The sequence below is a fragment of the Schistocerca nitens genome, chromosome 11 (assembly GCF_023898315.1).
Source record: "Schistocerca nitens isolate TAMUIC-IGC-003100 chromosome 11, iqSchNite1.1, whole genome shotgun sequence".
Classification (NCBI taxonomy): Eukaryota; Metazoa; Arthropoda; class Insecta; order Orthoptera; family Acrididae; genus Schistocerca; species Schistocerca nitens.
Window position 1 is genome coordinate 114,217,663 of NC_064624.1, and position 16,311 is coordinate 114,233,973.

The 16,311-nt window shown below is 41.8% G+C and overlaps 1 protein-coding gene across 1 annotated transcript in view; it reads right to left on the reverse strand.

Annotated features, from left to right (window-relative positions):
* Positions 1–16,311, reverse strand: part of LOC126212690 (cortactin-binding protein 2-like) — a 101,724-nt gene that overhangs the window by 1,865 nt on the left and 83,548 nt on the right. The window contains exon 8 of the mRNA XM_049940106.1: positions 6,857–7,006. Coding sequence (XP_049796063.1) covers positions 6,857–7,006 — 150 coding nt within the window. The remainder of the gene's footprint in view (positions 1–6,856; positions 7,007–16,311) is intronic.

Consider the following 16,311-nt stretch of genomic DNA (forward strand, 5'->3'; position numbering starts at 1 on the left):
ATGTTGAGCAGCGAAATGCGGACATGTCATAATTTTAAATACAATGATGAAAATTTTCTGCTGACTAGGAATGGAACCCTAGACACATCGTTGTTGACTACATACAAAGATACCTCGACTGTGCTATTCTCTTTCACCAGTAGCTAGGAGTGTCATGTTTCAAACTGACACGACAGGACGAAAAGCTGCCCGTCTGACTTGGGACTCGAAACCAGTACCACCATTATTGTTAACAAAGCCCAGGGAATCGGTAAAATCAGAATAATTTCTCACATGTATTTTGCTGTGCTCATGCTGCAACTTAAAGTGACATGCCAGGATTCGAACCCAGGGATGTGTCTCTTGTGAATGTCTGTATGACTTTGCAGACAAGTGGAGACAATGAAGCAGTGGAAATGCATCATCTGAAAGTGATCAAACGTGACGAAAAGGGAGGTCTGAGTTCGAATTCCAGTCCATCGTCAATATTTTCCACGTCTCAGGCTCCAATACAGTAAGAGTCAAGTGCGCTGCGGCCTTGTACAGCAATTGGCTCAACGATTTAAAAAGATATCGCTTAAGAAAGGTGACTGGTGACAGAGTTTCGACCCGGCGTGACGTCCGCCTCTGTCAGGGCCCAACCTGTAGCGACTCTCCTCCAGGCTACCAGAGGTGGGAGAGATGCTGCTTATGCTTGTTAAAAATGATTGCCGGATGTGAGAAACGAACCCAGACCTTCAGCATATGTAGCAAGAATCATTTCAACTTTTTCCTAACTAGCAACTATTACCAAGAATTAAAATTCATGCTAGTTGCGGTATTCGAATCCAGTACATGCAGACTAGAAACTCGCGCCCTTAACCCCTTTTCTTTCATTTAATTTTTTAACCATTCCGAGGTCTGGCCACGACGCCTCCCCCATACCTGTCACCGAGTCGCTGCGCTATTTTCGCGCATATTTTTTTTATTTTTTTTTATTTCTAATTTTTTTTATTTTTAGCACTTCATCTGAAAGACCGTGTTTGCACACAAACTAACTCAGCTGAGAGCGACGCCTTCCAAGTTCCGTGTTCACGATGGTTTGCTTTCCGATTTATTTCTCAACATCTTGTAACTCGCCCAATGACTCGGTTCCCGAAGCTCGTTTGGCAAGTTGGTCTTCTGCCATCCCTGAGTACTGCACGCGCTGGAAGCTCCGTGCTGCGATTCCTGATACAGCGGGTGACGATGAATGTAACGCAGAACAGCAGAAATCAGTGCAGTCGCTTCTGGTTAAAAGGATTTTTGACATACGGAACGAAGTGAAATGAAGTGCACTAAAAAGTACCACGTGTTCTGTCGTGAGGACCAGCTTTTCCTCCGAGATTCCTTCAACACAAAATAGAGTGCTTCTGAGCTAAGTATTTTAAATTAGATTTCTGTTTCCTTAAAAATAAATGTCAGTAAGAAACACCGTTTAACACAAAAGAGCTTAAGGACGATTCATTATGATGTTCTTGCGTTTACGCCTTTTTCTGTTCACTTTGCACACTGTTCCACGTAACTGTATGTACTGAAACATGTTGCGAAGTTCCTCTCGCAGTTTTCCTCCTCAGCGACGCACACGCCGCCCCGTGGTCCGCTTGCGCCCGGCGTGCGTGCGGCGACCCACCCAGCGCCCGCCCGTCTCGTTTCCCTCTGCTGGCAGGTGGTACGTTGTCTGTCCTCTTAGCCAGTTTACAGCATTCCTTTAATCACGCGGCACGTCGCTACGATTCAAAAAAATTGGAAGGCAAGGTATTGGGAGTAGAGTTCGTGTTATTGTGGCTAACAACTGTCTGATAACTCACCAGATGTCCTTCACTTGAGCGCGTACGAACCTCGCCTGCTATCAGGTCGTAATTCTCTCACGTGCTGCCGACCACTCAGGTAGACTGCCTCAAGTTTCTCTTTGGTTGCTACTTTCCTGTTCAGTGCCCTCTACCGAGTAGTTTTCACACTTGTTGGTAGGTGAGGGGTGCCGATGTTCGTGCAGGTGGCCCTCCAGCTGTAGTGCGGCTACTTTTGTACAGTCACGTTTCCGCTTTTGCTTCTCATTAATTCCACGTACATGTTCTTGACTTTTACCATATTCGACGGCCAACTCTGGTTTGAGTATAACTGAGTTCGAATCAAAATTGTTCAAAATGATAAAAGCCATTGGCGACGTGCCGTACATCTGTGGGTGGATTCCAGACAGTGGGAGTAATTTCGTCTGGTAAGTGCGGCGTGAGGGCCGTGTGTGTCTTCTTCCGCATCTCGTGTGTGGCACACACGAATATAGTTTCTCACTTTCTCCCAAAGTCGGCGATATTTAATTCCCCCCGTTTCCGCCCGAGATGGTCAACGTGTCAAACTTTATCCTAAAAATATTACCACGAGTTACAAAATGGCGCAAAGCTGACAGAAATCTTGCTGCTGTTTCACCTGTTATGGGTAAAACATGTGCCACACAGTTGACTTTAGAGACGATCTACATATGTGCAAAGTGTGGCCTTTGGATGTCGTCAAGCCTTCTCTATGTTCTTTGACTCCAACTGGCACGCTGGCAAGCACTTTCTTAGAGTTTGCAGCTGCAGTACGATTTACGTTAGACCTGTAGTCCAGAGCCAGAACTTGGACTGAGGTCTCGCGAGTTTCGCAAAGATATTCCGCAACCCACATTCATCACGTGTGGTTTAGTGTTGCTTAGCTTTGAACCTGATGCAAGTTGGTATTTGCTGGTGACCTGCAATGCCTTCTGCGACTCGCTCTCGCCGGAGATCACGAGACCCCCGTCACGTGTGTATGGCCTACACACGATATTCTGGCGATATGTGTGTGTGTGTGTGCATGCGTACAGCCCTCGTAGCTGTTTCTGCAGAGCGGCTAGCAGGGCCTCAGCGGCAGTGGCGAACGAGGCCCTCCACACAGGACCACCTCTCGCCGCACACAACTCTTGAGTGCGAGCTGCCTTGTTAGCTGACCACTCACTCATCATGATTTGCAAACTGCTGTTCTTCAACATTATACCAATTACCTTGACAAAATATTGCAGAAAATCCAGTACGGTCATTGTTTCAAGAAAGCACTGGTGACTCACCCTATCGAAAGCATTCCCGAAATCGAGCGACATTACGGCGCACTCGAGCGTGACAACATGTGCCGCAGCTACGATGTCGCTATATTCACGGACAGTTTGAATACTTGTTCTGTCTCTACCCACCGTAGTTCGATACGGGCCAGTCACCTAATGCATTATCATTTTCACTCTCCAGCAAGAACGCGCACCATTAATTTTGTAACCACCATTCAGGACCATAACTGATCTCAAGAGTCCCTTTAGTCAGCCATAGTGCCAGTAGTGCTAGTGTTTTCAATACAGTCCTTAGACAGGTAGTGCTTTTTTATTGTTTTCTACAAGAAGTGTCTAGTAACCACAGTTAAGTCAACTATCAGCCGCCTTTAGTGAATTAGCAGTCTAGTTAAAAGTTGATTAACTCTACAGTAAATTGATTTCTTAGGACGGATAGGATGTGTGACTGCTGTGTACGGACGCAGTGGGAGCTGGCCACTGTCCGCGAACAGCTGAGCGTGTTGATGGCCGCGGTCAGCCGTCTTCAGGCTGCTGCCTCGGAATGTAGCGGCAGTGGGGAGTCTGGTGCGTCGCAAGGTACACCCCAGGTGTAACACATGCGTCAGCCACTGTCCCTGCTGTCGAGACATCCTCGCGGGTACCGGGCATGGCTGGGCCACCCTCTCCCCAAGGGGAGTGGCGGGTTCAGCGGCGTTCGCGGCGCACGAGGCGGAGTGTAAATGTGGAGGCTGGCCGTGTGGCACCGCCCGCCCTGCCTGTGAGTGGACATGTGGCTGCTCCTTCAGCAAGGTCCGAGCAGGCACACGGGGGGAGGGGTTTATTAGTTATTGGGAGCTCCAACTTACTTTTTACTTTTTCGTGTCCGGAAACTACAATTTGTTTGCCCAATATTGGGCAATGTCCAATGCTTCTTCTTTAGCCAGCCATAGATCGTCGAGGGTGCATCTGTGTGGGCAGGCTGGGCATTGTAGGAGATGTTCCATGTCCTGTCGAGTGCCGCAGTCGCATTTGTCGTCATTTTCGTCCAACAAACCCCATTTGATCAGATTAGATTTCACAGGAGCCACCCCAGTTCTGATGCGGTTAAGCATTCTCCATGTTTTCCAATCACCAGAGACGCCGCTTGGTGGGTCCTCTCTTAGTGGATAGTAGATGGGGGGCTCATCTAAGGCGCAACTTAGGAAACGGCGTCTGGATTTGAGTCTGCTGGGGCCACACTCTAGGCCAAATATTGAGTGACGAGCATCAAAGGTTTGTTTTAGCTTCTCGGTATGTTCATGGTCTTTCCTACGTGAGTCAGGGTTTGTGAAACCTGCGGCCCTGTAAAGATTTTCTATGGGGGTTGGTTTCATGCAGCCTGTCACTATCCTGCATGTTTCATTCAGGCTAATATCTACCTTTTTTGCGTGGGCGGATCTGCACCATACCGGGCAGGCATATTCGGCAGTTGAGAAGCACAAAGCTTGCGCTGAAGTTCTGACCACGGTAGGTTTGGCACCCCATTTGCTGTTGGACAGCTTTCTTATTAGGGAATTTCGTGCTACTTTTTTGCGTGTTTTTTCGCAATGATATTTGTATGTCAATGTTCTGTCCAGCACGACGCCAAGGTAGGTTGGAGTGTCTGTGTGTTCTAGTAATGTCCCATCCCAGGTAACATTGAGCCTGTACTTTGCCTGCCTCGAGTTCAGATGGAATGCACTCACTTGAGTTTTGGAGGGGTTGGGTTTTAGAGAATTCTTTTTGCAGTAGGTTGACATTATAGAAAGGGCGGTTTCTAGTTTCTCCTCCATGGCCTCAAACCTGTTGCCTTGAACTGTTATTGCCAGGTCGTCTGCATATACAAAAGTTTTGGTTTTGTCTGGAGTTGGTTGGTCATTTGTATATATGTTGAATAGGATTGGCGCCAACATGCTCCCTTGGGTGAGCCCATTTTTCTGATTCCGCCATCGACTTTTTTTCCCATCAAGCATTACGAAGAACTGTCTATTTTGGAGCAGGGATTCGATTATCTTGACTAGGTGGTAGTCTTTCAGGGTCTCGTAGATTTTATGCAGTAGTGTACGGTGATGTACTGTATCATAGGCGGAACTTAGGTCGACTAGTGCCAGCCCAGTGATTAGTTTATTCTCAAACCCATCCTCGATATGTTCCGTCAATGCTAGAATTTGACTGGTACAGGACTTTCCAGGTCTAAAGCCTGCTTGGTGTGGAATTAGCTTCGAGTCAACGATCTTCTCTATTCTGTTGAGGATCAATCTTTCATAGAGCTGGTAAATGTGATAGCTTACGCACAATGAGCCAAACAGCTCATGAATCCAACTTACTGACAAAAATAACAACATCCAGAAGAATGGAAGACAAAGCTGATGATCTGTTTGAGGATGCTAAATTTGGAGTAATGGATCCAGGGAGGACAACTTGACCTTCAACCTTATAGTGGCAGGAATGTGTGAGAAAAATCAAGAGATATTTATTGGATTTGTACATCTTTACATGACATTTGACAGCATGAAACAGTGAATTTTTTTTCTCTAAAAGGTACGTATATGGTACAGCAGATAACATAGAATATGAGCAATAATCAACAAGAATTGGTACTCTGAATCAAAGATGATTAAAGATAATGATGCAGGTAGTCTCCACAAATGTTCAGATGAACACTGAAGAATCATTGGTGGAATTGAAGAAACTTCCAGGAATTTAATTAAAACTGAAGGTGAAAATGATTTTGTTTAATAAAATTCACTGGTGATATTTCTGTGTTCACTGAAAGTCTGAATGAATCACCAGAGTTGATGAATGTAATAAATAGTTGAATGAACACTAAATCAGGATTAATGAATGGAAGAAAGAGGAAAGTATTGCCGAGTAGCAGAAATAACATTGGTGGCAATGTTTACATCGGAATTAAGGACCACGCAGTAGACTGCTTGTAGTGACTATTACACATGAAGCTAATTTACACTGAGGGACAGAGCGTGGTTGTTATAAGGAGTAATGTTGCATGGGAAAGCAGGAGATTCATTGTAAAACAAAGTTACTAATACCAAGGATAGGCCTGAATTTGTATTGGATGTCCCTTAATGTATGTTTGGAGCACAGTACTGCATAAAAATTAATCGTGGATTATGGAAAAAAAACAAGAGGGGAATCTAAGCATTCCAAATTTGGTGCTATAGAAGGATGTTTAAACTAGGTGAACTCATTACAGAACTGTGGAACGTCTCTGCACAACAGGTGAGGATATTGTGTTATGTGGAAAACTGTGACAAGTACGAGGGTCAGCATAGTAAGTTATATTTGAAGGCATCAGGGAATAACTGCTGTGGCACTAGAGGTAGTTGTTGAGGTTAAAAACTGAAGGGAAAGACAGAGGAATGCATACCACAAATGACAGTGGATTCTGGGTGCTCATGGCACTGTAAATCTGTTGCTCACACAGACAGACACTTTGTCAACAGGAGGCAGAGTTTCTGTTTCGCATGTCTGTGGTTACTGGGACTGGCTGTTACAGCAGTGGGGCAACCAAGGTGGACCACTCCCTGACAAGCTGGCATTGGTTTGCTGATCTTGATGAGAATAAGTCACTGAACTGTTGACAATAGCTATTTTCTCTACCAACCTATTCTTAATTAACCTCTCTCCCATGATACTATGATCTAGTCCTGAGGATACCACCCATGAATGTATGTTCTGATGCTTTTGAGTATTTATGTCTGATCTACCTTATAATGGTGTGTGTGTGTGTGTGTGTGTGTGTGTGTGTGTGTTGAGGGAACTCACCGCATTTGAGAGACAGTGGCCTCATCAGGTTGAGTAGTCGTGGGCTGCGCAGCAGCAGGTCTCTGGCGAGGTGCGCTGGCAGAGGTGGCGGCAGCGGCGGAGGTGGTGGTGGTTCTGGTTGTGGTACTCAGCTCCGTAACGACTGGTGCGCTGCACATACAGAGAAAGGCAGGGTGTGAGCTGGCTGGTGTTTCCTCGTGGGGATGTGGGGGTGCCTCCCTATGGCCAGCACTGCTGAGGGACCATCCACACACTGGCAACTATATGGATGACATGTGCCACATATGGGGACAGGGCTCCCGTTAATACAAATGAATGACCAGATACAACATGTAGTTCAAAACAAAGTGCAGCCAGAAGGTACATACATTTGCAAAAACTCAATTACAGAATTACTGGAGTGGTCACAGCTCAGGTATTATCACCATCAAATCTATACCAACGGCCTGAATTCCACTCCACCTAAATTGTATGCACCCACATAATGTTACAGTCTTACAGTCCCTCCGATCTCTTTTCAGTACGGGCATTTCACTCTACAAAATGGTTACTACGAGACACTACTTGAAGAAATTGATCTGTAATACTGAGTCCACAATCAGACTAATGTCACGATAATGTAAATATCACGAAACCTGGTATAATCAGGTGACAGTCTTCAACACTTGTAAACTCAAGTTTATTGCAATAAATGACATTCCAGAAACTTAACTTGAAATTACATGACTAAGACATTTGTATTACAATTAAGCAACTATTGTCTCTTAAGTAAGTATGAAAGATCTTAAATATCATTTTGGCCACATGTAAGCATGTGTGTGCAAATGTTGAAATGACATAGCATAAAGTTTTGTGTTAGATGATTCAAACCCAGCAAGTAATAGGATTGTTAACTAAGGGCAATAATACATTACATATCCAAATATAGCTAGATGCGAATCTGAGATGTTGAGAAAGTATTTTGTACCTTTACTGGGATTTGAATCCAGCACCTATCATTGTTTTCTAACCACAAATACACATTAAACATCTGCTCAGACTAGCTGTAGCGCGATTTGCATATGTCTGAAACGGAAATAACTTAATGGAAACTTCTGTGTGGAGTGGAAATCTAAGCCTGCATGCTGCATGCCTGCATGCATCATCGTTGTTGACTGCCCACAAGAAAATGTTTATTATCGAATTCCTTTTTGCCAGTTGCTACGAGTGACATGTCTTAACTTGAAATGATGGCTTGAAAAGTTTTGTGTGACAGTTGAAATCAACACCACCTATCATTGTTGAAAAGACACGTAGAGGCGATAAAAATCAAAATTACTTTTCTCCTTTGGTTTGATGAGCACATATTACTATTTCAAATGACACAATGAAATTATTTGCAGACAACCACGAATACAACGGATGCTAACTACTATGGACATATCCCTGGGAACAATTTCTTAGCACAAAAGACCTTTGTCACACCAGATGCATATTGTTACATTCTGAGGACTCATTAGCCTCTGATTGTACATTTTTTTCTAAGGACAAAACATTTTCATTTTATCAAGTTAAGGCCCAATGGCTCATATGTCCACCCAACCATCCTGGGTTACATTTTCCTTTTTTAACTGATCAATGCAAATGCTGTGACCTTTCCCTTGAAATGCTACTATCTATTTCCTTTCCCACATTTGAGTGCTGTAGATCTGCTTCGTCTCTTATGGTCTTGCAGTCGATAGGACGTTTAACATTAAATTACTTCTTTCTTTCTTCCGCAATATTTGCTATTGAATTAAAGTGTTGCATGATGGTTAACTGGTCACATTTCATGACGTTTGCCAGTAATCAATTGGGCCATACTGGTAAACCACCACATCAAGACAAACCAACTCAAAATTAGAAAATTATTTTCAGATTTGATTTGTTCAGCGCACTTACCACATACACGCGCAAAATACTTTGTGCACCATTTTCAAAGGCTTAAACAACAATCTTCATGACCGTCAAGAGTACAACATTCAGTAAGTCACTCCAAGAATAATTTATAACTTCCAATAAAAAATTATGGCTAATAACTAAACTTATTGCAACCTGTATGAGAACATGTAAAACTAAATCTCTATGATCTTATGCATGAATCTACTTGTTTCAGTAAAATTATGGGTGGCCCTTTTAGGCAATATGCATCAATGTAGCACGCTACATAGAAAAAATTATGGACTATCTTACGCAATTGCACGATACTTTTTTTAGGCCTCCTTTTACCACCTGGAATTTATCTGGACGGATTATCTGTGCTACGTAAGCTACGTTTACTGAAGACAAGTCTCGTCTTTGCAATAACCGGTGGTGTTAATAGTAACAGAAGAAACTACAATAATGAATGACCTCTTCAAAAAAACATTATATTGGATAAACAAAGCTGCTTAGTACCACCTCAAAGTAAAAAATAAATTTCTTCAGAAATTATAACAAAAGGAATCCACTTCGAGAAGAACAATGGACCCATTCTCAGAACAGCAACTGCTTATGATTGACTTCCTTATAAATCAAATGCATCTCTTCCCTTAGTAAAATTATATGCCCTAGCACCAAATAAAAGAACCAGAAAATAATTAACTTTCCTTGACACAATACCACACTACTGCAGCTATTAATACAACAAAGGTACCAGGAGAACGTTCTGGAAGTTTGATTGATACTTGTCACCGAGTTTTGTTCTATGATCTAGTGTTGGTGTGCAACCTAAACTCTTAGAAGATCACAGCTGCTCAGGTGGGAGAAACATTTCCTGCAAAAATTTCCATAGGCTACAATAATTCCAGTAAGGCAGCTGACAATTATGTGATTTTATTTCATCGATTACAAAATCAAGTCAAAAGTACACATTAGGTAGGTAAGGCCACTAGTGAAAGTTGATTATTGGTAAACAAGGAAAAGAATGTTTTGTAAAGGCTGTAATTAACCTCCAGGAAAAGGGAACGCTCATCCAGTGAGGAGCATCCTCCGCTAACAACAAAACAATGGCACTGGACTGAAAGTTTGGTGGTCTGTTAAAATGGCTCTAGCTTCATATGATTAAGCTCTGTGTTCGAGTCACTGATCAGCCGAACACTAAACAACTATGAAAAGACCCTCTTAGCTTCTGTTGAGTTCAGTTAAACAACATAGTCCGACAATTAGAAGCTCACCATCAATCTTTCCAATACCAGAAATTTTATTTCATTACTGAACCAATGATCATGTAGATTATGTAGAGTGATGTATCTGTCGTATGTAGAGTCTTTTATCTGTCATGGAAATTCTTTGATAACGTATACATATTTCAGTTATGTGAACTTTTGGAACAAAGTTTAAATTAAGCTTGTTAATGTAAATAACTACTGGAATGATTATTATGTAATGCACTGTAAATGACTTGGTCCATAGTTAGGGAATGCAGGGTTGAATGTAAAAAATGTGGGGAATCCCTGCAGCTACAGAAGTAGCCTGACAGAATGGAAAAGGTGTCGTTCACGCAAGCGGCAACTCGTCCCTTGCAACGGCTAAGGAGTCTGGCTTGAGCAGTGCTGTGGTTAATATCTCGCTAGCAGTAGCGGAACATTGTGGCTCATTCTTGCAGTTTTGAGGCAGAGGAGCTAAGAGCGTTACTTATGCACCTTTGATTCTGCATTTGGTGATACCATGTATAATGGCACGGTTTTCGGCCCTGCAAAAATATAATTCAGAAGACCTATAACAGGGCGAGGCCAACAGTACTGCCATGACTACATCGCCGTCATGTTAACAGCCACTGCAAATCACGCCACCAGTGCCACCAGCCTTCCACCAAAATGTTTATATTTGGCACTCTGTAAATGGACCAGGTATTTGTGAAATTTGGTTGATTTTAGTAATAATTGTGGTATTGCTAAAAGCTCTATCTTGCACCTGTGATTATCCCAAATCACAAACCTCACCAGGAATCCTATCCTAGTGAATTTAATTCCAAGTGTGCTAATTTATTCATCATCATCATCATCAGCCAATTCAATCATTAAATGATGTGGCCTCTTCGAGTCGTGGATTCAGGTAGGCTTTCAGCAGTCTTCTCCAAGTGGGACGGTCTTGGGCAGTTCTCTGCCAGGTGTTACCAGCGATCTTCTTGATGTCTTTGTCCCATCTGTCTGGTGGTCTTCCTCTAGGCCTCCGGTGCTCCCTCGGACTCCACTCCAGTACTAGCTTCGTCCATCTGTTGTCTTTTCTTCTTGCGACATGGCCAGCCCACTGCCATTTCAAGGAACCTACTGTCTCTAAGATGTCATTAACCTTCGTCACAGACCGGATGTCATCTGCCCTTTTCCTGTCCTTTCTTGTATAGCCCAGCATTGATCTCTCCATGGCTCTCTGTGCTGTCCTAAGTTTCCCTTTTGTAAATGAGTTCAGTGTCCATGTCTCACAGCCATACGTCATCACAGGAAGAATGCATTGATCAAAAACTGCTTTCTTCAAATTTACTGGCATTTTTGATCTGAACACTTTTGAATTCTTCCCAAATGCTTGCCAGCCAATTTGATGCGTCGATAGATTTCTGGCCTTATGTCTCCCTTCATATTTATAATCTGGCCAAGGTAGACATATTCACTGACCTCTTCTAGCAGACTGTCCTTGACCTTCACATCTCCAGCTGGAACCCATTTGTTGGACATTACCTTTGTTTTGGAAAGGTTCATGTTCAAGCCAACCAGCTGACATTCCGATGCAAGATCTGTAACTAAGTTTTGGAGCTCTGCGAAGTCTTTGGCCAGTAAGGCAATATCATCAGCAAATCTCAAGTTGGTAAGCCTTCTTCCATTAATTCTAATTCCCTTACCTTCCCACCTCAACTTTGACATAGCCATTTCCAATACAGCAGAGAACAGTTTTGGGGAGATGGGATCGCCTTGCTTGACACCCCTCATGATGCGGAATTCTTGAGTTGATTCGCCGATGTTAACATAAGCTGAAGAATTCTCGTAGATTTTCCTGAGCACTTCAATGTATGCTGCTCCCACTCCTTGCTCACTCAAAGCTTGGAGGACAGCTACATGGCTAACGGAGTCAAATGCCTTTTCGAAGTCAACAAAGGCAATGCAGAGAGGCAGTTGGTATTCATTCGCTCTGCTTATCACTTCACTAACGGTCAGAATGTGGTCAAGAGTGCTAAAATTGCTTCGGAATCCTGCTTGTTCTATAGGTTGGGCTGAGTCTAGGGTGGAACTAATTCGGTTTAACAAGATCTTTGTGAAAATTTTGTACAAAATTGAGAGCAAGCTGATAGGACGGTAGTTTTTAATATTGTGAATACTTCTTTTCTTGTGTATCAATATAATCATAGCCTTGTTCCAAGATAATGGGATTGAAGCGTAGTGCAGGCAGGAAGTAAATACTTTTGCCAAGTGATTTATTGTTGCCTCTCCTGCCAGTTTGAGGATGTCAACGCTGAGCTCATCATCACCCGGCACTGTTCCCTTCTTCATGCTATCTAGAGCACACTTGACTTCTGATGGGAGTATATCTGGAACACCAAGTACATCATTTAATTTAGATACACTCAAATTTTCCCTTGGGTTGCTATACAAATTGCTATAAAAGTCTCTGATGAACTTCAAAACCTCCTCCTTTTCAGTGATTCGACTGTCATTTCCATCGAGTGCGATAATCTGCTTTTTACCGATTGTGAGTTTGCGTTTGGCTGACTTTAAACTTGTCTTGTTCTCCAAGCTTGCTCGTAAGGTGTCTTCAGTGAATTTCTGTATGTCAGTTTTCATTTCTCTTAGCACTGCCATACATAGTTCGGAATACGCTACCATGTCACGATCGGTTTGGATTTTCATTTCTCTCCTCTGTTGTAAAAGGGTTTCAGTTTTGGCACTGAATTTCTTTGGTTGTCTATTTTTTTGGCATAGGCCACCGACTTGTTGTGCACTTGAAACAATCATTTCCGCCAAATCACCATCTTTAGTTACATGGAATTAATTTATTACGAAAAGACTATTCAGAAATAGTTGTGATTACTTTCTGATGTGTGGAGTTGTGTTTAAAGTTCAGTTTTATAGTTTGAGAAATACTACACTGCCAGTGTGGTTTTCAATCTATCTGCAATCATTTTCTTAAATAATTTGCCTTACTTAAAAAAGTACCAGTAAATAGTAAAGTTGTTAGTTAAAAGAATAATAATATTGAATACAAGTAAAAAAGATTATTAATTATGCACTTTGATCAGAATTACAAAGCTTTATCACTGTTCATTTTATGAGTAGGTGTTTGAACTTGAATTTAAAATTGTTTTGGCATTTGCACAGTCAACCATATTTTGAGAAGGTTAAAAGACTGCTTTTCAAAGCACACTTGTTATTTGAAGAGTTATAGTTTGTTGTGCTTCACTTAATGAATAATTATTCATGACAATACTCACAATTTCCCATACACACTTGAGTAGTTTTGTTAATGAGCATGGTTCATCAAACCATTAAAGTTTAATAGCCCTCATGTGCTAGGCTAGTTGGTTAATGAAGCAAAGCAAAGGTTCCTCCAGAGCCACTGTAGTTAGATTTGCTTTCTGTTTAATTGCTTCAAACTGAGCTCCAGAAAGAAATATTTACTGTGTTAGCTATTTTAATGCAAGCTGGTTCATGTAATGGCATAGAGAAACTCTACTAAGCAATGATGTTATAGAGTATGATCATAATAAACCCCGATTTAATTCAGAATCATTTCATGCTCTGCCCTGTTTAGTAATGCTATTAGTATCATGTGTGTTGGTGACCGGTTGTATTAACTGCTGCATCTAGTTCATTCAAGGTACATCGTCTTCACTTCCAAGTTAGTACTACAGTTATCTGCAAGGTTAGGTTACTGTGTTCTAGTGCAAACAGATGTCAAGAAAGAGTTTAGTAGGTGTTAAGCAAAGTTAGGTTAGCCCTAGCACTGCCTTGAGCTTTATTACATTGTTTGACAAAAATGCCTAATTAGGCTGGCAACTGATATTAATATGTAATATTACGACTTGCTTTTGTGCTGGAGAACATCTGTTCCTCACCCACCTGTTTAGTGTTGGTTATACTCTGCTGGAGTGTTTTGGAAGTGAATCCCAGTCAAACAGATTGTTTGTTCTGTTCCCATTAGGTTATCTCACGGTCACAACTTTCTCAAAAATTCCTCATAGAGGTTTAATGTAATCACTGACTGCCATTTATGGTGGTCGGTGTTACCATTACAAGCACTCCCTTTGGAGGAGCCCTCCTGCACCATTCCACCACATGTGGATGGCTGACTTGCAGCAAGGCTGTGCCCTGTGTTATGTGTCATTTGTATGGCTGCTTCGGTATCTTGGCATTTTCAGCTCTTAAGGAGGGAGGCAGAGCTTTAGTTGGTAAAGACATTTCCAGCTGGAGTACATCACAACCAGACACACATTCTGGAATCAGGTATTGGATTTTAAGGTGTACCCAGGACCAGATGTACAGTCAGATCACAATTTAGTTATGACAATGAGTGAAGTACATTTTAAGAGAGTTGTTAAGTGAATTCAGTGTGTAAATAAATAGGATACTGAGGTACACAGGAATGGAATGTGAATTTTAACTTCTATGAGGCTCTAGATAATGTGATAATGAATGGCGATCAAACGAATTTTCACGTTCGTCTATATAATCGATGAGAGACAATTCATAACAACAGACAGCCAGAAAAAGACATCCAAACACTACAGAAGTGACCAAGCGCTGGTAAGTGTGATAGCTTACGCACAATGAGCCAAACAGCTCATGAATCCAACTTACTGACAAAAATAACAACATCCAGAAGAATGGAAGACAAAGCTGATGATCTGTTTGAGGATGCTAAATTTGGAGTAATGGATCCAGGGAGGACAACTTGACCTTCAACCTTATAGTGGCAGGAATGTGTGAGAAAAATCAAGAGATATTTATTGGATTTGTACATCTTTACATGACATTTGACAGCATGAAACAGTGAATTTTTTTTCTCTAAAAGGTACGTATATGGTACAGCAGATAACATAGAATATGAGCAATAATCAACAAGAATTGGTACTCTGAATCAAAGATGATTAAAGATAATGATGCAGGTAGTCTCCACAAATGTTCAGATGAACACTGAAGAATCATTGGTGGAATTGAAGAAACTTCCAGGAATTTAATTAAAACTGAAGGTGAAAACGATTTTGTTTAATAAAATTCACTGGTGATATTTCTGTGTTCACTGAAAGTCTGAATGAATCACCAGAGTTGATGAATGGAATAAATAGTTGAATGAACACTAAATCAGGATTAATGAATGGAAGAAAGAGGAGAGTATTGCAGAGTAGCAGAAATAACATTGGTGGCAATGTTTACATCGGAATTAAGGACCACGCAGTAGACTGCTTGTAGTGACTATTACACATGAAGCTAATTTACACTGAGGGACAGAGCGTGGTTGTTATAAGGAGTAATGTTGCATGGGAAAGCAGGAGATTCCTTGTAAAGTTACTAATACCAAGGATAGGCCTGAATTTGTATTGGATGTCCCTTAATGTATGTTTGGAGCACAGTACTGCATAAAAATTAATCGTGGATTATGGAAAAAAACAAGAGGGGAATCTAAGCATTCCAAATTTGGTGCTCAAGAAGGATGTTTAAACTAGGTGAACTCATAACAGAACTGTGGAACGTCTCTGCACAACAGGTGAGGATATTGTGATATGTGGAAAACTGTGACAAGTACAAGGGTCAGCATAGTAAGTTATATTTGAAGGCATCAGGGAATAACTGCTGTGGCACTAGAGGTAGTTGTTGAGGTTAAAAACTGAAGGGAAAGACAGAGAGGAATGCATACCACAAATGACAGTGGATTCTGGGTGCTCATGGCACTGTAAATCTGTTGCTCACACAGACAGACACTTTGTCAACAGGAGCCAGAGTTTCTGTTTAGCATGTCTGTGGTTACTGGGACTGGCTGTTACAGCAGTGGGGCAACCAAGGTGGACCACTCCCTGACAAGCTAAGGCTCTGCTGACGTTTGCTTCTGGCTGGTGCTTGCAGAGTGTAATTTTTGTTACTAACAGAAACTTTATAGCAAATTATTGCGTTGTTTTTCCTGTCTCGTTCCTGACGAGAACCAAAAATGGTCTCATAAATGTGTGTATGTGTGACCTCTGCTAGATCATTCCAATACATCTAGAGTAACATACAATTATCTCATTTGACATAGTGTTACACATTCAGTGCACTCATGCTCTACCTGCCACTAAATTTTCTGTGGATGACATTGCATGAATTATTGCTGGCATTGGTTTGCTGATCTTGATGAGAATAAGTCACTGAACTGTTGACAATAGCTATTTTCTCTACCAACCTATTCTTAATTAACCTCTCTCCCATGATACTATGATCTAGTCCTGAGGATACCACCCATGAATGTATGTTCTGATGCTTTTGAGTATTTATGTC